The 20213-nt window shown below is 35.1% G+C and overlaps 1 protein-coding gene across 1 annotated transcript; it reads left to right on the forward strand.

Annotated features, from left to right (window-relative positions):
• The first annotated feature begins 610 nt into the window (after positions 1-610).
• LOC113440787 (acetylserotonin O-methyltransferase-like) lies at positions 611-19532 on the forward strand. The gene is made up of 8 exons (XM_026707410.2): positions 611-746; positions 1281-1455; positions 3854-3983; positions 5507-5569; positions 8935-9053; positions 15987-16127; positions 16320-16442; positions 18388-19532. Exons 1-8 carry the CDS (start codon positions 675-677, stop codon positions 18594-18596), a joined length of 1032 nt encoding a protein of 343 aa, XP_026563195.1. The 5' UTR covers positions 611-674; the 3' UTR covers positions 18597-19532.
• The last annotated feature ends 681 nt before the right edge of the window (positions 19533-20213 follow it).

Below are 20213 nucleotides of genomic sequence, written 5' to 3' on the forward strand. Positions count from 1 at the left end.
TGCACACAAGTTGCTCATTTACTCATTTCCTGCTTTTCTTTTTTAAATAGTTTTTTATTAGTTATAATATAGCATACAAACAAAATACAAAAGTAAACAATAGGGAAAATAGGGAAGGGAAAAGGGAAAGGAAAAGTGAGGGAAAGAGAAAAGAGAGGGAAAAAGGGGGGGAAGGCATTAACATCAAATCTTTTTACTTTTACACAATCATATTAACTAGCCGTTTCTATAACAATAAATCTATCTAATTGGTAAAACCCAAAATCAAAGTGCCACTTTCCCCCCCACCACAAGCACAAAGTCCAGAAGCAGTTTCAAAGTAGAAATAAAAGTATTTTTTTTCCTTGATCAAAACAGTCAATTTAGCCATCTTGGCCAGCTCCGCTAGTTTTTGTAGCCATTCATCCATTGTGGAGATCAAGGTGACCTTCCCTTTCTTGTTTCTGCTTTTCATCAGATACCTGTCCTCTAATGCTGGGTCACCTAAACTTATTCAGGAGCCATTGTTGAAAGACTTTTGAAGACTTTCTGTTTCCTTGTTTTGTCATTAATACTACTTCATACCTTTGCCCTAGAACATCTTAAGGAACCTATATTGTGCCATTTTTACACATAGGAATAACAAGTTTGGCTGGAGAAGTGTCCTTTTGGATCGACGAGAGAAGGCACGTACAATGAGTTCAATAGAAGAAACCAAAACTATTCAAACATTGTTTGGATATCAGCATTCATTTATAACTTTCAAGGTAAGGTGGGTTATTCTTGAAAATATTAAATCTTAACTTTGAAACTACAAAAGACATCCATTTCTCAATGGTTGTGAAAGCAATAGAATCACCAAAGTTTATGTTGTGATGAAATGGTCAGTAATAAATGGCCACAAAATTCTCTGTGCCTTCTGAGCAAATTGGCTTCAGTGGACATCAATAGATTACTTTCCTTTTTCAGATACGCTCCCCTTTTGCCTATCAGAAATTAAAAGGGGCCCAATTACAGTTGACAAAATTTCATTACACCATGCTTTAGACATAGGTAAATTCCTTAATATGTTTAATAACACCTTTTGGCTTTTTAATTACACAGATGATTTTAGCTTATCGCTGTTAGAGTTTTTATATCCAAAAGACTAACGTTAATCTCCATTAATAAATCTCCCAGCCAATTTATTAGTAACTATATCTTCCTTTGAAGAGCCATGGATAGAGCCATGGAAGAGATTTGGAGATTATTGAATAGAACTGAGAGGAATGCCACAGCTTTTGTTTTCCCTTTCTTCCTAGATCATTTCAACTGCCTGTGAGCTGGGTGTCTTTGATGTCCTGAAGGAATCAGGGGAACCGCTGTCTTCCACAATTGTTGCTGAGCGCTTGAGCACCAGCCCCACTGGGATGCAGAGGCTGCTAGAGGCCTGTGTGGGGTTAAAGCTCCTGACACTGGAGTGGAAAGATGGCAAAGGTAATCCTGTGAGAAGCAGGAAGCAACTGGAATGGCCAACAATTATTCCATAACTAGCTGATAACCCGGCGTTGCCCAGATATTTATGTATCCCAATCCTGTATTAGACAGAAAAATCCTATAGTCAGGACCAGTGGTGGGAATCAATTTTTTTTTTTTACTACTGGTTCTGTGGGCGTGGGTTGGTGGGTGTGGCAGGGGAAGGATACTGTAAAATGCCAATTTGCCAGTTCTCTGAACTACTCAAAATTTCCGCTACCGGCTCTCCAGAACTGGTCGGAACCTGCTGAATACCACCTCTGGTTGGAACTCACGTTGTTGTACTGTCTCTCTCGCAGTGTCACAAGTCTTCTATTCCTCTCCTTGGTTTCTTGTCTACACTGGTGTTTCATTTTTGTAGCGTTTGATTGCACTTGGCCAATCGGCTGACATTTCCTTGGAGGGTTGAGAGGGAACCCCCATGTGGAGTACCATGAAGCCATTACCATGGCAAGTCCATAGTTGTAGAAAGGGGGCATCCAGAAATCACAGGCCAGAAAGCTGGTATGGTGTGCAGTAATTGGGTTTGTGTATGTGTTTGTATGTGTTGAGTCCATTATTACTTTCTTTGAGATTTGTTCCAGCCTGCATCACAGGACCTTTTTGTTCTTCCCAAAGTTTTATAGTCCCACACTTGCAAAGAAATATAAATCAGAAGAGCAAAAAATTGGCATTTTGAGATGGTGTCCCTGCTTTTTTCACAACAAAACAGTTTGTTTCCAAACTGTGAACATTACTGTTGCACAATGGGATTGAACCAATTTTCAAAATAAAAATATATCCAAATCCCACCTCTAATGAAATTTGAAAAATGAAAAAATAGCGATTGCATTTGGCCAAATAACTGGTACACATCTAGAGGCTGGCTTATCTTTAAGTCCTGCTAACCACAGCCTTGAATGTATTTCACTAAGAGTTAAAGGACATGTGTCTTTTTTCTTTGGCTGCCTCATCACTATTCCAGTCTGAAAAAAGCATTCTCCCTCTTCTCTGAAATAAATTTTTGAAGAGGGCAATCTTTGCATGCTGCGCAATCACAAGGTTTAAAAACAACCCTGCCCAGCCCGTCTTCCTAAGGTCATCTTCTCCGATGCCCAGACACTCTCCTTAAGCCCATCCCGTGTGAGTTTCAAACCTGGAGAATCTGCTCTGCAGAGCAAACAGCAGCAAGATCTTGAGGTTGGGTGGCTGCTCTTTTTAAACCACTCTTGTCCTGGCTTTCCTGGTCTTTCAGGAGACATGAGAAGGGAGCTATTTTATATGGGGATCCATTTTTTAAAAAAAATTAATTCTGCCTACTTCTTCTGCCAGAGCCCTAAATATGTGGCAAGCATGGTAATAGCACAGAGTGAGACCACAAATGTACACATGTGTATTTGTGTTCGTGTTTTTAATGCACCTTTCTAAATGCCTTGTTTTGTTTTTGTAGTTGCGTATTTTAACTTTTTTTGAATAAAATGAAAATGTGGAAAGATAAATACATGTTTGCCAAGAAGCACACTTCATTTACAAATACATTTATTACATACCACTGGCCGATAGGTGATTTATAAAAATATTGATTCAAAATGCAATTGAGCTATAAAAGAACATATTGTGTGTAGCTTTGTTTGCTTTAAAGATAATCACAAATCAATTTTATTCCCCTAAAAGTCAGGATTATTTGCATCCATCATGCAGCACTTGGATCTTGAACTCAGGGTGTCAGCTTTCAGCTGCCCGAGGCATCTTTAACAGCTGAGGCATTGCATCCCTTTTACATTATAATTTACAAATGCATTTACTATCTTCCACTGGCCAATAGGTGATTTAAAAAAATATTGTTTTAACAATGCAACAGACCTATAGAATGTCATATTGTGTAGACCCTTCTTTGCTTTAGGGATCAGTTTTATTCCTCTAAAAGTCATTATTTGCACCTAAAGTATTATTTGCACCTAAAAGGATTATTTGCACCTGTGATTATATTATTATGACTATTTTCCCCTTGCGTTCAGTTGTGTCTGATGCTCAGAAACTGCCTAGATACCCCAGGTCCCTGCAGATTTTGTGGCAAGGTTTTTCAGAAGAGCTTTGCCGCCACTTCCTTCCTATGGGTGAGAGAAAGTGATTACTAGCCCGAAGTCACTCAGCTGGCTTAGTGCCTAATGTAGGATAGGAACTTACACTCTCCAAGTTTTTAGTCTGGTGCCTTAACAATTACATCAAACTGTCTTTCTTATTATTATCATACGCTTGACATAAATACAACATAATTTGTTTTTAAAGAAGTAGTTTAAGACAATCTTGCAAGTATTACTCTAGTGAATTGAAAGACACTTACCTACAATGACACCTGTAATTTTTGTTTCTTTTTTAGATCTTTATGAAAACACAGACATTACCAATCTCTACCTGGTCAAATCAAGTCCAAAGTCTCAGTATTATTCCATGAAGTTTTATTCTGAAGTTATGTATCCATCAATGCAACATTTGCCTGATGCTGTGAGGTAAACAGTCCCAGCATGGGACTAGTGAACTAGAATAAATAAAGATAGAACATGAAAGATAGAACATGTTATGCTACTGACCTGATGTTGCTCCTGACAATTTTTCCTCTATATTTTACTTGATTCCATTATTAAAAAACTTTGCACAAGAAACAGAAACCCAAACCCTAATAAAAGCAAGAAAAGCAAACGTTTATGCTATGGAGTCATTTCATTAAGATGAAGACTGAGATTACAGTTTATAAATGATAGGTAACTTTTTGTAAATAGGAGTAGTAATTGACTTGAATAATGATTTAGGATATTTGTCATGGATTTAACAATAGTCAGTTAATTTTTCAAATAAATATGAACTATAAAAACACTGTGATATTTTAATAATGGTTTTATAAAAATTGATATTAATTCAGATTATTTATACCAATTACAAAATCAATAACTTTAAATAAATAAAACTAATTTATATCAAAATAGTAACTATTAGAGGTCTCTGCCAATAAAAACAACTTCCAAAGTTTGATTATAAATGCAATTTAGATCACAAGAGGCATATTTAAGTTAAAGTAAATTGAAAAGCAGCAGTTGCAAAGGCAAAAATTCAAAGAACAATTTCTAAACAATAAAAAATAAAAAAGCAGAAATCAGGATAAATGTAAACCTTTTTTGAGTGCTACTTAATAATATGAAAATGTCAGCATATTCCTGTTACGATAATCCTCAAATTCCATAAGCAGTTAGGGCTGCATTTTCCATCACTAACTGATGCAATCACAAAGCATGATGCTTGTGACCCTGTGGCTTAGCAACTGTAATTCTAGCAGTCTCAGTTGCCATCATTATGTGAGGACTGCACAGACCATTGAGCAAGAACCTCCTGTGATCACAGCTTCCAACTTCCTGACTTTGCTTGCAGGAAGCTGATAGGAAACATCATAAATTATTATCACTGTATAGATTCTGCAATGGCTGGAACTCTGAGGACCAGTCATTTAATACTGTTATAACTTTGGATGGTCACTAAATAAATGGTTGTAACCTGAGGACTACCTGTATATCACTCCAGTCTTCATCAGGTAGGCCTCCCCAGACTTGTTTGCCAATTACTAGAATGACCACCTCTGTTCACAACATTTAAACTCTACAATGAAAAGAACCTCTTGACTTAGGAATAGCTCTATTTGACCTAGTCAAGTCCAACATTAATTTGAAGACAAAAATATTGGGGGAGGATATTTTTTTCCTACAGACCCATCAACGGTGAATTGATAAGCCTGAGAAACTGATATTGCTCCTGAAACTTCCTTTAAATCAAAAATATTAAAAGAGCCCAACCCCACCTCCATACTGCTACTTTTTAAAATGAAATTACCAGATTGTACTGAACTGTACTTAAGAAAGTGAAGGAGAACTGGCTTAATAATGAAACCTTTAAAATAAATTTTGAACTGTTCAAAATACAGTAGATATTTAGGATCTACCTCTGATTGTCTTGTTCCTTTTTAATTTTTTTAAAATTCTTCTAGGAAGGGAAAAAATCAGATTTCATCAATATATGGCTGTTCCAACATTTTTGAGATCATTTACAGGTAACATTAAAATTTTAAAGAATGTTCATTAAATAAATTGTTTCATGAGCAACTAATCATGATGAGCCTTCACAATGTCAGTGTTTTTTCTGTAATTTGTTTTATTTTATTTTATTCAGAAGATTAAAATACAAAGTACCAAAAGAAAAAAAAAATACTGTGTTTCACCCAAAATAAGACCCGGACTTATTTTCTTTTGGGCCCCAAAATAAGCACCAGGGCTTATTTTGGGGGAATGTCTTACTCGCTTACTTAGGACCACTGGAGCCAGGCTTCTCATTCCCTGAGACCTGTTGTGCTGCTGCTCGATATCTTCTACAGCCACTCACAGCCACTGTATGACTCATCACGCCAAGGTCACCTTTCGTGGCAGGAAGCTGCATGGCACTGATGCTGCCACTTGCAGCAGGAGGCTGCATGGCATGTTGTGTCATTGCATGCATGAGCAGCAACACCAACACGATGAGCCACACCATCTCCTGCTATGAGTGGCAATACTGGGGTAATGTGCCATGTGGCATCCAGCCACAAGCAGCCTCAGAAGAAGTCAATCAGCAGCATGACAGGTATTGGAGCATGGGTGGCCTGGCTACAGCGGTCCTAAGGTAAGTAGGTGTAGGGCATGTTGGGCAGCTCCATACACCCCACTCCCACCCTAGCTTAATTTTTATACATGTGCCTCACCCCACCTCATATAACCAGAGAGTGGGATGAAGTGGGCAGGGCTTAATTAGGGCTTATTTTGGGGTAGAGCTTATATTAGGCACAGGTGTCAAAATAGGGGTAGGGCTTGTTTTCAGGGTAAGCAATTTGGGGTGGTATTAACAGAGACAAAACAAAACAAGAATGATAAAAAAATCTGAAAAGAACAAAAGACAAAAACACATGTCCCCACTAGTTGAACATTGACAAATCTATTGCAACAATAATAGCTTCCCCCTTTGCAAAGCAGGTCCAAAATTTATAAGCTTCTACAACTATTTGCAACCCAAATGACTAATTGATTCATTGCATATATAAAAGAAAAAATAGTTAACAGGTTAAATAACAGCAAAGTTAACATTCAAGGCACTCTGTTAACAGTCTGTTTTTATTATTTACTCACAGAAAGTCTACACAGTTTCTTATTTACCATAAATTACCCCAAACGTTATCTTATCTATCTCATTATTGTCCAGAATCAAATAGCCTCATTTGACTTTTAATAATGAAACCTTTCCTTAGGCATCCCATTTTCGAAGTTCATGGGTTTCTATTGTGCAACATCCATTGTTGAAACATTCTCCTTAACAACACTACAATTCCCTTACCAAGGAAGTCCAGTCCATCCTTTATCAATTTCATTGTCTCAGAATTTCTTGTATTTATATTCCTTTCAATCTTTTCTGGCAGGTTTGTATTTACCAAACCAAGTACATTTGACAGCAATAGATCAGGTTTTTGCCCAGTTTACAAATAAGCCCAACTGTTATTTCCTGCTTTTAAATATTGTCTTGAGTTTGCACAACTGTTAATTGTTATTACACATAAACAATTTTTTCTTTATATATAAAATAAAACCTGCAAGTTTCAAATAAAGCCTTCAAGTAAGAGAACATTCTTTTTTCAAATGCTTCCCAGAAAATCTATCTCCTTTTAGAAACATTTGAGAAACCTACTGTTCTTTCTTTAAGGACAAGAGAAGCACATCAGGCAAAGCCCAGTATCCACAAGGAAAGGGATCTTTCCCCCAGAATAAAAAATGATTAAAGAAAGAATTTTCCCATCAAAAATTAAGAAATAAATATCAATGCTTAAAGAAAAAGCTAGGAAGAGCAAAATTTATAACATAATCCTGTATAATTGCAAGCCCAATTGAATGACTTTCACAGACAAAAAAAATTATTTTCATCACAAACCTCCTTATAGCTAAAATGAAAGTAGTTTGGAAATGAATAGAATAGAATAGAACAGAATAGAATAGAATAGAATAGAATAGAATAGAATAGAATAGAATAGAATAGAATAGAATAGAATTCTTTATTGGCCAAGTGTGGTTGGACACACAAGGAATTTGTTTTGGTGCAAATATTCTCAGTATATATAAAAGAAAAAGGTGCATTCGTCAAGAAATGTAAATACTGAAAGGGCAAAAGAAGTTGTAAAAGTCCAGCAAGGGGGTTATACATGTATAAAAAGTGGAAAAAGGGGCACATAACTAAGGCAGAATATCAGCAAATAGCTCAAGCCTGGAAAGATGAAGTGAGGAAAGCTAAGGCTCATAATGTGACAAAAGTAAAAAATAACCAAAAAAAGCTTCTTCCAACATATTAAAAACAAGAAAAAAAATCAAGAAAACAATTGGTCCATTGGTGGGAGAAAGTGGCAAGGTGACAAGCAACAAGGGAGAAAGCAGAACTACTTAACTCATTTTTTGCATCTGTCTTTACACAAAGAGAAAAAAACAGTCCAACTTACTAAAAACAACACCACAAAAAACAGATTAGGAACACAAGTTAAAATAAGGGAAGAAAATGGTAAGTGAGCACCTGTCTCTCCTAGACGAGTTCAAATCACCAGGACCAGTTGGATTACACAAGGTCTTGAAGGAACTGGCAGACGAGATCTCAGAAACACTGAACTATATCTTCCAAAGATCTTGGAGCACCAGGAAACTGCCAGAGGACTGGAAAAGAGCTGATGCAGTTCCCATCTTCAAAAAAGGAAACCAGGAAACTACAAACCTATCAGCCTGACCCTTAAGAAAAATGAACAACCGAAGGAAAATGTTAGTAAGACATCAAACATTCCAAGATCAAGAATTCTGGCCATCCCCTCTTCTTCGTAGGTGTATGATAACCTGAAGATCTTGGATCTTTCCTAGTCTCCCTTTCAAAAAAACAGAGAGCAAAGCCATCAAATAACCAGCTTTGGGGGCAAAATCAGCTGTTCGTTGGCAGGAGAAAAAGAACCACCCATTAGAATAAGCATGTCAGCTTGGGGTAGGAGTCCATATCTCTGTTATATGTTCTTGACTCATCATTAGCATCATCTTCAACCTCTTTTTTATGGCATTGGAATACTGTTGTGACTTATATAATTGATCAGGCATTTATTTTTAATGTACAAAGCACTAGCCTGCAATACAGCAACTGTATGAATCGGTTTTGTTTCAAGAACATTATAACATTGGCCACTGAAATGGCAGGACTGTTTCACATATCACATACAGAGTTTTCCAAATCCTGGTCACCATCATTTAAATGATCCTGTAAAAAATTGCTTTCACTGAAACATAAACAGATATGTAAAAATAATAACAACAATAGCAGTTTATAAAGCTATATTTAGAGATGTTTATTTGGATGCGTTTATTTGAATTCTAGATCAAAGGAAGAGTTACAAACCTCATCCGGTTTTCTTAATGAGCACTGGCCTGTCCTAGGAAAAGAAGTGCTTTCTGCCTTTGACCTGTCCCAGTTCCCACTCATTTGCGATCTGGGTGGTAAGTATAACCATAACTATTTTTAAGTGAATTAACTAATCACTCTGACAAGATACTATACAGTGGGCAAATACCCCTATTTTAAAGAGGATTAACTAATCACTCTGACATGATACAGTGGAGAAATTGGCAAAGGGGAGACAGTTCAGAAAATAGTCTTCTCCTGCCTTTTTGCTATGCTAGCCAAGATGGAAGGAACTGAAATCAGAGAATAGCAGGCTCATGAACAAAGGACCCAAAAACTGAATTTGCCTGGGAAGCATTTTGAGGGTGTAAAAAACGTGACTGATGATGATAAAGGACTTGGTACCCTTTGAGATGATGTTCAGGTTTTTTTCTGCTCAATCTGTAGCAAATGTCATTTCTCTGGACATTGTGAATATTTAGTGCATCCATCCTAAGGAATTCTTTTTATATATATAGATATATAGATATAGATATATAGATATTTATAGATATTTATATATAGATATATATAAATTTTTATTGGTTTTTAAGACAAACATAGACAGAAAAAACATAAAAACATCAAGCCATCTTCCATATATATACATACAGTGTGTCGGTTGGTTTACAAACTGTTTTGTGCTTCCATTTCGTAGTCTTCAATTACAATTACATTGTATATATTCTCATATTTTCAATCAAATATTAAGTACATTAATATCATTGTTAATCAATCATTTGACTATACTTTTATTCATTCATGTTTTATGAAATAATCCATATTTTACTTAATTTGTTTTATGACAGTCCATATTATCATCTCAAATCTATCCTACAATCATTTTGTAGATATAATAAGAAAAGGATACATCTTTATATATTTATTATTTTCTAAGAATCTATATATTTCATTACCATGTTTTATTGTCTAACCATTGATAGAATAGATCCCAAATTTTATAAAATTGTTTATCATCTTGTTCTCTGATTTCAAATGTCAATCTACTCATTTCAGCACATTCCAATATTTTCTTAATGATTTCCTCCTGTAATGGTATTTTCTCATTTTTCCAGTTTTTGGCAAATACCATCCTAGCCACTGTTAATACATTTACAATCAATTATTTATTATGTATTTCAGGCAAAACTCCCAATAAAAATATCTCTGGTTTCAAGTCTATATGCTTTTTATGTCATTTTTTCCAACCACGTGTGGATTTTAGTCCAATATTTTTTGGCATCCGCACATGTCCACCACATATGGTAATATGAGCCTGGTATCTGACAACATTTCCAAAATTTTTCAGATTTGTTCTTGTACATTCTTGCTATTCTTGTTGGGGGAAAATGCCACCTGTAAAATATCTTATACAAATTTTCTTTATATGCTGTTGACATTGTCATCTTATAATTTTGAGATCACAATTTTTGCCATTTCTCTAGATCAATCCCATATCCAAAATTCTTCCCCCAAGCAATCATAGTTTCTTTAACTTGTTCTTGTTCTAGTTTAATTTCTAATAAATATCCATATAATTTTTAATCACCTTTTCATCAGTACCTGTCAAAATCTTTTCTATATCAGTCAGTTTATCATAGAAACTTTCTGTTTTAGAATCTTTGTCAAACCTTGAATGTATTTGCGCATATGAAAACCAATTCATCTTTATACCTTGTTCCTCTAATTTTGCATAGATTTAAGTTCACCCTTTTCATTCAATATTTCACCATATCTAACTGTTTGTTCCTTTTTATATATTATAGGATAAGAAAATGCTTCAATAGTCGATAGCCAGACTGGAATTTTCAAATAACATTGCCTTTTAGTCTTCTCCCAATTTAACCACAGAGACTCCCGTATATAATGTCTTCTAAAATACCCTTGTGTTTTAGTTCCTTTATACCATAGAAAAGCATGCCACCCCAACGACAGATCATGTCCTTCTGATGTCAACAATCTAGTATTTCTTAATGTTATCCATTTCTTAACCCACATCAAATTTGTAGCTTGGTAATACAACTCCCAATTAGGCAAACCAAATCCTCCCCTTATTCTGGCGTCTTGCAAAAGTTATAACTTTATTCTCGCTTTCTTACCTTGCCATATATATTTCAACACAATTTTATTTAAATCTTCAAAATAATCTTTTCCAAGCCTAACTGGAATTGTTTGGAACAAATATAAAATTCTGGCTAGTATATTCATCTTGATTGTTGATATTCTCCCTATTAATGACAGTTGTAAATTTTCCCATTTCGCCAAATCTAGCACTATCTGCTGCTTAAGTTTGATATAATTATTCTCTTTTAGTGTACTGCATCTTGCTGTCAAGTATATCCCCAAGTACTTGATCTTATTTGTGACCTGAATTTTCAATAGATCTGCCAGTTCTTCCTTTTGTCTTGATAGCATATTCTTTGTCAAAATCTTTGTCTTATCTTTATTTATTTTCAAACCAGCCACCTTTCCATATACCTCTATCTTTTCTATCAATTTTGATGCTATTTCTAGTGGGTCTTCTAAAATGAAAACCAGATCATCTGCAAACGCTTGCAACTTGAATTCTTCCTTTTTAATTTTCATCCCTTTTATATCCTTTTCTTCTCTAATATTTCTGTTTAACACTTCCAAGGTTAACACAAACAACAATGGTGATAGTGGGCACCCTTGTCTTGTTCCTTTTCTTATATCAATAGTCTGTCAGTTCTCCCTCTATCATTACCTTTGCCATTTGGTTATGATATATAGCTTCTATTGCTTGAATAATTTTTTTACCAAAGCCCATCTGTTCCAGCTGTAATAACATGAATTGCCAATTCACATTATCAAATTCCTTCTGTGCATCTAAAAATATCAACGCCATTTGCTTTTCAGGGTGTGCCTCATAGTATTCCAAAATGTCCAAGATTACTCTCATATTGTCTTTAATTTGTCTCTTTGGCAGAAATCCATTTTGATCAGGGTGGATAAAATTGTTTAAGTATTTTTTAAGTCTTTCTGCCAATATTGAAGCAAAAATTTTATAATCTGCGTTTAGTAAGGAAATTGGTCTATAATTCTTGATTTGTAATGGATCGGCCTCCTCTTTTGGGACAAGTGTAATATAAGCTTCTGACCATGATTTGGTTATCTTCTTCTTTAACATAACTTTATTCATAACTTCTAGCAATGGAAGGTTCAACGATTCTTACTATTATAGCAAACTTGGCCTTGGTCACCTATTAATTGCAATATTTTCCTTGATTCTTTCTCCTTTCTCAATTTGTATGCTAACCATCTACCTGGTTTATTTGCATCTTCAAAATAGTTCTGTTTCACACCTCTGATTTTCTGTGCTAGTTCTTCTTTTTCCATTAGTCCCATTTTCTGTTTAATTATGTCCATTTTTAACTTAATGTCATTTTTCTGTGGCATTTTCTGTAGCTCTTTTTCAAGTCCTTTATACTCATCCTCTAATGCCTTAGAGGCTAGTCTTTTCATGGTATTTCTTTTCCTTGTATAGTCTATTATCAAGCCTCTGGCATATGCCTTCATTGTATCCCATATGTTCTGCATTGATGTATCTTCTTTTTTGTTTTCTCTAAAGAAGAAAGGCAGTTCTTTCTCCATCCACTGTATGAAGTCTTTTTCCTTTAATGTAGTATTATTTAACATCCATCTAGATCTTCTTCTTTGTCCTTTCCATTTAATTGTCATTGGATTGTGCTCTGCCCAAGTACTTGTTTCAATATTTATTTCTTGAATATTAGCTAACAATTCTGTTGACATCCATATCATATCTATTCTATAGATATTCTATAGATTATTCATATAGATTGCAATCAGGAGCGTTTTCATATTATTGTCCATTATTTCCACCATTAGTAATCTTCCATCGTCATCGGTATAGATCAATTTCGCTGGGATAATATCTTTAATGTATAAAACCACTCCTCTTTTCTTGCATTGTGTCAAAGAAGTAAATATTTTCCCTAATTTTGGCTGTATCATGTTCATGTTGCTTTTTAATATGTACTTCTTGTAGGCAGATTATATCAAATTTTAATTTCTCTAATTTATGGAGAGTTTTGCTTCTTTTAACAGCTGAGTTAAGTCCATTTATGTTAATTGTAATCAGTTTTTTTCTCTTCCATGGTTATATTTTGTAGTTAGGTTTAGCAGCTCTCGTAGATCTTGGTTCACGTTGTTCTTTGACTTCCACCTTTCCGCCTACTGCACCTTCTTCCTTTTCAGTCGCTATTTGGCAGTCCTCTTGGAATTCAATTAGTGACATTTCTTTTTCTGCCTCCTCCTCTTTCCCTCCAAAATATTCTGTATAAAATAATTCAGCTTTCTCAATTGAGTCAATTCTATGTCTCTGTTCTTGCCATGTGAACATTAAACCTTCTGGAATCAGCCATCTATAATTCACCTCTTTTTAAAGTAGAATTTTAGTCAGAAATCGCTATTCTCTTCTAATCTCTCTCACTATTCTGGGTACTTGTTTCAAGACCACAATCTCCTTGTCTTTATATTTCAATGTTTTCTCTCTTGCTACTTGCAATATTTGCATTTTAATGACTTTCTTTGTAAATCTGATGTGAACTTCTCTTGGTAAGCTATTTCTCATTGCATATCTTGTGAAGACTCAATGAACCTCATCTGTTCCATCCATCATCTTCTATTTAGTTATTTCCAGAGCTTCAGCCAAAATTTCTATTATTATCTCAGCTAGGTTTTGTCCCTTTTCTTCCTCTATGTTTTGAAATCTGAGATAAAATTCTGATCTGTCCATCTCCCATCTCAACATCCCACTTTTATCTTGTTCAACCACAGTTAATCTGCTATCAATATCTCTAATCTTCTTATCTCTTTGTTTGACTTCTTCAATTTTTTGGAATCTCTCATACTTCATCATCATTTGTTTTATGTTCACCTTTTCATCCATTTTTCCTGTTCTTTGTTCAATGTTCTCTGTTCTCTTTTCAATATTCTTTGTTCTTATTTGTATATTTTGAATTCCTTGCATAATCATCTGCAGCGTCACTTTTTCCTGTTCTTTTTCTTGCTGTAACATCATCTGTATTGAGCATTGTCCTCCAGATGGTGAAGAGGAAGAAGTAGAAGTTGAGGAACCAGGGGCTGTTAGTTTACTACTCATTTCAGACAATTCAAATTCTTCAGGTTCTTCTAGACCTTAATCCACTTGTGAAATAACCAATTGTAATTCCAAGTAAAAATAGTGGGAAAATAATAATAAGCCAAATAATAACAGTAATAATAAGAAGAAAAAAATTATTCAGGTTCTTGTATACCTTAAGCCAATTGATTGGTTAGATAGCAGTAAAAACTCAAAAATGGAAGAAAAGACCATAAACACACAAAAAAAGAAAAAATTGTTAAAGCCTGGAACAGGCAGAAAAATAAAAAACTAAAGAAGAGAAAAGAAAAGTTCTTCAGGTTCTTCAACACCTTAATCCAATTAAAAAGTCTCAGGTATAAAAGGAAGCATAACAAAAAAAAGAAAGCCACAAAAAAAAAAATACCAATATGGAAGGTAAATAGAAAAAAAATACAAGGAAGGGAGAGATAAAAAAGAAAAGAGACTACTCCCTTAAAAAAGAAAAAGAAAAGGGAAGGAAATCAATACTAAAGCTTTTCCTTTAAAATAAAATGCAAATGTAAAAATTAGACTTCAAAAACAAAAAGAAAGACAAAAACAAGTTCCAAAGGCCAAAGACCCAAATAGCTATTACAAAAAGTAAGCTAGTAAGGAGGAGGTTTGTTAAAGTAAGAAATAGCCCAGCTTAAAAAAAGTAAAAAGAGCACACTGCAATTTGTTTGGTTATCCAAGGCTTTTGTTAAAACTTATAACTCTCTTCTCCAGAGTCTTATCACCTTTTTTTCCTATAAACTTCAACACCAGACTCCAGATATTGATAGAAACCCAGAAGAGCACCTGCAATAATACTCTCCCATGCTCTTCCTCTATCTTATCAAATAGCAATGTCCTTGAAAAGAAGTCTCAGTTCTTCCTCTGCTTTCTCTGGTCAAGAAAAAAAAAGAGATAGAATATTTCCAAGCCTCTAATTGGCAGTTACAAAGTTTCTTCTGCTTTCACTTTCCCCCTCCTTTTCCAAACAAGATATAATAAAAATTAATTAAAAGGGGAAAAAGATATTTAAAAAGATGACTAGAAGGGAGTCTCTAGCCTAAAATATTATAAAGTCAAAAAGGAAAGAAAGAATAGGTGGAAGAAAGAAAAAAAACCAGTCCAGTTTCAAAATCTAAAATCATGTGTAAAAAAATCCAGCAATGAGAAAAGAAATTTAAAAAAATTACTTTGACTTCCTGTTTAAAATCGCCGCTTAATCACTTCTGTCAAAACATTTACAGATTCTTTCTTTTCCTTAGGGTGTCCTTTCAAATCTTAAAATAAAGAAAAAATTATCACCAAACTGGCACACTTTCTCTTTCCATTCTCTTTCGTTTCGGAGCTGTCCCAACTTCAGCAGCTTTAATGGCTGCCTCTTTGCTGCTGGCAAAAAGAGCTTTTCCTGGATCTACCAGTGACTTTGTAGCATCCCTGGGATCGACAGGATGCGCTCTTTACATTCACCATCTCTTCGGGACGGTTTAGATCCGTTTGGACCGTCCAGGAGCAAAGATATCGGCAGCGATCTCAGACTTCCAAGATTACATGCCGTACCATCGCGACACCAGCTCCGGCCTCCCATCCTAAGAAATTCTTATAGCATTGGAATTTTCTATATGAAAATTGAGAACAAATTGGCTCAATCTCTGTTCTTTTTCCTGTTAGTAGTTGTTTACCATGATATGAAGAACATATCAAATTTGAAAGATGTTTGTTCCATTTTTGAAATTATTAAATTTCAATCAATCTGAGGTGCAGCTGTAGAAAAATAATAGGCAAATAGTTTCAGATAGCTGGACATGTACAAATATTTGTTTTGCAGTTACTTAATTATGTTTGTTCTTTCTTTAAGGAAACACTGGTGGATTAGCTAAGGAATTGATTTCACTCTACCCAAAATGTTCTGTGACCATTTTTGACCTTTCTAAACTAGAGGAAGCCTTTAAGAATAATTGTTTGCCTTCAGAAGAGTCCAGGATCACTTTCCATGCAGGTAAAAGTGGATGTGCTGCAACCTTCCATGTGGGTTGAACTCATGTCTTGCTAAGCACAAGAAGCTTTAGCAGGTAGAAAGGCAGACTGGATTAGGAAGGTCTGGTTTTGAAAGGAAGAACAGATTAATCTGTTGAAATAATCTGGAAGACATGGTGCTTTATGAAACTTAAATAACTTATTTTTTTTGTAGGTGATTTTTTTAAAGATCCCATTCCTGAAGTAGACCTGTACATTTTGGCCAGGACTCTGCATGACTGGTCGGACGAGACCTGTTTGCAGCTGTTACGCAAAGTTTACCAGGCCTGCAAACCTGGTAGGTATCCTTTAATCACAGAAAGTTAAATCAGCTAGGAAACTGGCAGAGTTCATATACGGCTCACATTTTCAGCTTCCTGAAATCTACTATAATTTTAAATTCATGATCCAACTTTTCTGAGCCTTGAATTGGCATCTTAGAATGACTAATTCAACTATAGTGCTGGAAAAATAATGGTTCCAGGTTAATTGTAGCAGCTACTTCTGCTCTATATCCCAAAGGACCTGTGTTATGCAGATCAGATTCAGTCATATTTTAGTGGCTGTGCTATGAAAAATGTAACTAGTAAGAATTCTCAGTGTGTCCCTGTGACTCTTTGCTACTTCTTGGCAATATATATCAGGAATCCTTCTAAACGTTGTAAAAATGACTGAGTTGATATGTAATAGCCTGTTCATGGTGGAAGAATATAAAAATAAGCCAATTACAAATTTCAGATTACTAACTGGTATTATAGTTCATGCAGTCCAACAGCAACTAGCTGAAAACAAGCTCTTTCCACATGAGCAGAAAGAAAATTGCCCAAAAAAGTAAAGGAATAAAACATCAGGTCTTAATTGACAAGATGATTTTGGAAAACTGCAAGAAATCAACTAAAATGTAGCTTGGATTCAGTACAAGAAGCTATTCAACTCCCTGCTACATGATTGGATAATTCAATGCCTAGAAATAATAGGAGTCAGTAGAAATGTCAGAGGTTGTGTACAAAGATCAAAGGAACAATGGAAAACATCATTGCAAGTCACTGGGCATAAGGTTTAATATCAAGAGAAGAATATTTCAGGGAGACCCACTATTACTACTACTGCTTATCATTACATTGATTCTTCTATCAGCAATATTGAATAACTCAGGCCATGACTATCAAAAATATTTGCCAGGCTTCCTCATCACAGAATAAAAGGTTCTACATTTAGGCAAGAAAAACCAAATGCACAGGTACAGTGTAGATGGTACATAGCTGAATAGTAGTAATTGTGAGAAGGATCTTGGCATCCTAGTGGACAATCACTTAAATATGAACCAGCGGTGTGCTACAGCTGCCAAAAGAGCCAATGCAGTCCTAGGCTGTATCAATAGAGGGATAGAATCAAGATCATGTGAAGTATTAATACTACTTTATAATGTCTTGGTAAGATCACATTTGGAATATTGCATCCAGTTTCGGTCACCACAATGTAAAAAAGATGTTGAGAATCTAGAAACAGTGCACAAAACAGCAGCAAAGATTATCGGGGACAAAAACATAAAGAACGGTTGCTGGAATTGGGCACGTATAATCAAAAGAAGGACTAGGGTGACATGATAACGATGTTCCAATATCTAAGAGGTTGCCACAAAGAAGAGGGAATCATCTAGTCTTCAAAGCACCTGAAGGCAGGTCAAGAAGCAATGGATGCAGTGGTAGGATTCAATTTCTTTTACTACCAGTTCTGTGAGCGTGGCTTGGTGGGCATGGCAGGAGAAGGATACTGTAAAATCTCCAGTCAGAGGTAGTATTTGCCGGTCCTCCGAACTACTCAAAATTTCCACTACCGATTCTCCAGAACTGGTCAGAACTTGCTGAATACCACCTCTGAATGGATGGAAATTAATCAAGGAGAAAAGCAACCTAGAACTAAGGAGAAATTTCCTGACAGAACAATTATTGGAAGTTTTTAAGAAGAGATTGGACAATCATTTGTCTGAAATAGTATAAGACTTCCTGCCTGAGCAGGGGTTGGACTAGAAGACCTCTAAGGTCCCTTGCAAAATTGTTATTCTGTTATTCTTTATATGGATGATCTGAAGCTATATAGAAAAACACCATCTGAAATGAAGGATTCATAATATTAATTGAGGTATTTTCAAAGCATTATGAAATGTTCATTAGGCTGTTGGAATACGTACTGTAGTAGCATTTTCTCATCTCTGAATAATTGAAATATATATTTTGAAACAGGTGGCGGTGTCTTAATAGTTGAAATACTTCTTGATGAAGACAAAAGAGGACCTTTAGCAGCCCACTTCTACTCCTTGATAATGTTGATCATGACTGAAGGGAAAGAACGATCAGCAACTGAGTTTAATGTGCTCCTCTGCAAAGCTGGTTTTCAAAAAATTGAGTTGAAGAAAGGAAGCCTCTATCATATTATTCTAGGAAGAAAATAATGCTGCCCCTGATTCCTCCCTGTTTCAATGTTTAAGATGAAATTGCAGTAATCAAAGCCTTGATTTGTTAGTTACAGGTATATTCTACTCTTCTTCCAGAGTCCATAGAGTCCATAGCTGATCTTTTTCTTATCACACAATGTTTCACCATAATTAGAGATCCCTGATCATGGCTGCAAAAATCTTGAGAACTAATTCTGGGCAATAAAGGGATAAAGGAAATTCTTATCACATGACAAAAATTGATCTCTTCATAGATCTTCAGTTTTTCCCATTCTGAGATACAAAGAAAATCTCCTTACACACATTAAACAAACGATAGAGTACAGGAGAAAATCTGATGGATTTTAAGCCACACATGTTGCTTTGCTAATTCAAAAAGCAATTAAACCCTATAAATTCTGCAACACAGAGAATGCAATAGGTACTAACAAGGTGAATAAGAATATTAACTATAGTATTGCAAGCTAGTCACAAGAAAATTAATAGTTAGTGCTGGGAACTCAAGGCTTTTAGATAATGGCTATGGTGAAATAACAATTTCAGAAACGTTCTCTCATTCTTTCTATGCCTAGTTATATATTTCAATGCATATGAATTAACCCAATCAGTAAGATAATTTTATTAGCGCTATATCCTATTAATAGGCTAATTACTACATACAGATATTATAACAATCAAATTTAAAAAGCGATTTACCTAGGTTGTAAAAGGAGCTTATAACTTCATTGCTCTTTAAGCTTTTTTATTTCATCACTGGTACTAAATCTGTCAATAAACTAATTTGCATACTGTGTTAATGTTTTAGTTGGGTCCTGATCTCTAGTTCAAATACTGTACCTCTAGGATATTCTCATACAAGTACTATTCCACAAACAAGCCTCATCCAATATTCCAAAAGTTCTCCAGCTATAGCAATAAAGTTCAGAAACCTTAAGACCTCTCTGAAATCAATATTATTTCTAAACAGGGTTTGCACAAGTCTCAACACAGATGGTTGACATATTTTTATTTCCTTCCTTTGAGAAAATTTTTTCTTTCTTTGCTTTCTTATCATAACCAGGTAGCAAACCAGTAAAAGATCAATGTGATTAGATCTGCCTTAAGTTCTAGCTTTATGGCATATAATATGAATTTAACCCTGCCAATTGATTTTTTCATTATTTTGAATGCTTTCCATTCTCTAGACCTAGGGGATATTGACAAGATGTGGAGATGTGATAGGCCGCAGCTACTTACTTCATTTTTGACTCTTGTGGCTGATTAAAATAAGTTAATCCCAATGGTTAAGAGAGGTTATCAATGATTCTTTGTGAGAGGGATGTATTTCCCTTGCCTACTTACTGAAAAAAAATCCTTGATTTGTGAAATATGTGCAATTATACACCAATCTCAGATACCTTATTTCTGGGAAGAAGTATCGAGATGATACCTATACAGTTTTATATACTAGCTGGATGATAGGAATCTAAAGATATTTAAAGTGATTGGAACTGGTATAATATAAAGAACCTCTTATATCACATTAAGAGACAATCTACATCAGAAACTCGGGTTCTTAGAAATTTTGAGTGAACCACTTCAAAAGAGGCCACAGTGAGGATATGTGAAGATCTG

Source organism: Pseudonaja textilis, chromosome 8 (assembly GCF_049901715.1).
Source record: "Pseudonaja textilis isolate UNSWEBS1 chromosome 8, rPseTex1.2, whole genome shotgun sequence".
Lineage (NCBI taxonomy): Eukaryota > Metazoa > Chordata > Lepidosauria > Squamata > Elapidae > Pseudonaja > Pseudonaja textilis.

What these genes read in the sequence shown, in the direction of transcription:
- LOC113440787 (XM_026707410.2), top strand. Translation starts at nt 675, where the DNA reads ATGAGTTCAATAGAAGAAACCAAAACTATTCAAACATTGTTTGGATAT. An exon ending in CATTTGCCTGATGCTGTGAG is followed by an intron (nt 3,984 to 5,506) that starts GTAAACAGTCCC and finishes AAATTCTTCTAG; the next exon opens with GAAGGGAAAAAATCAGATTT. An exon ending in CAGGATCACTTTCCATGCAG is followed by an intron (nt 16,128 to 16,319) that starts GTAAAAGTGGAT and finishes TTTTTTTTGTAG; the next exon opens with GTGATTTTTTTAAAGATCCC.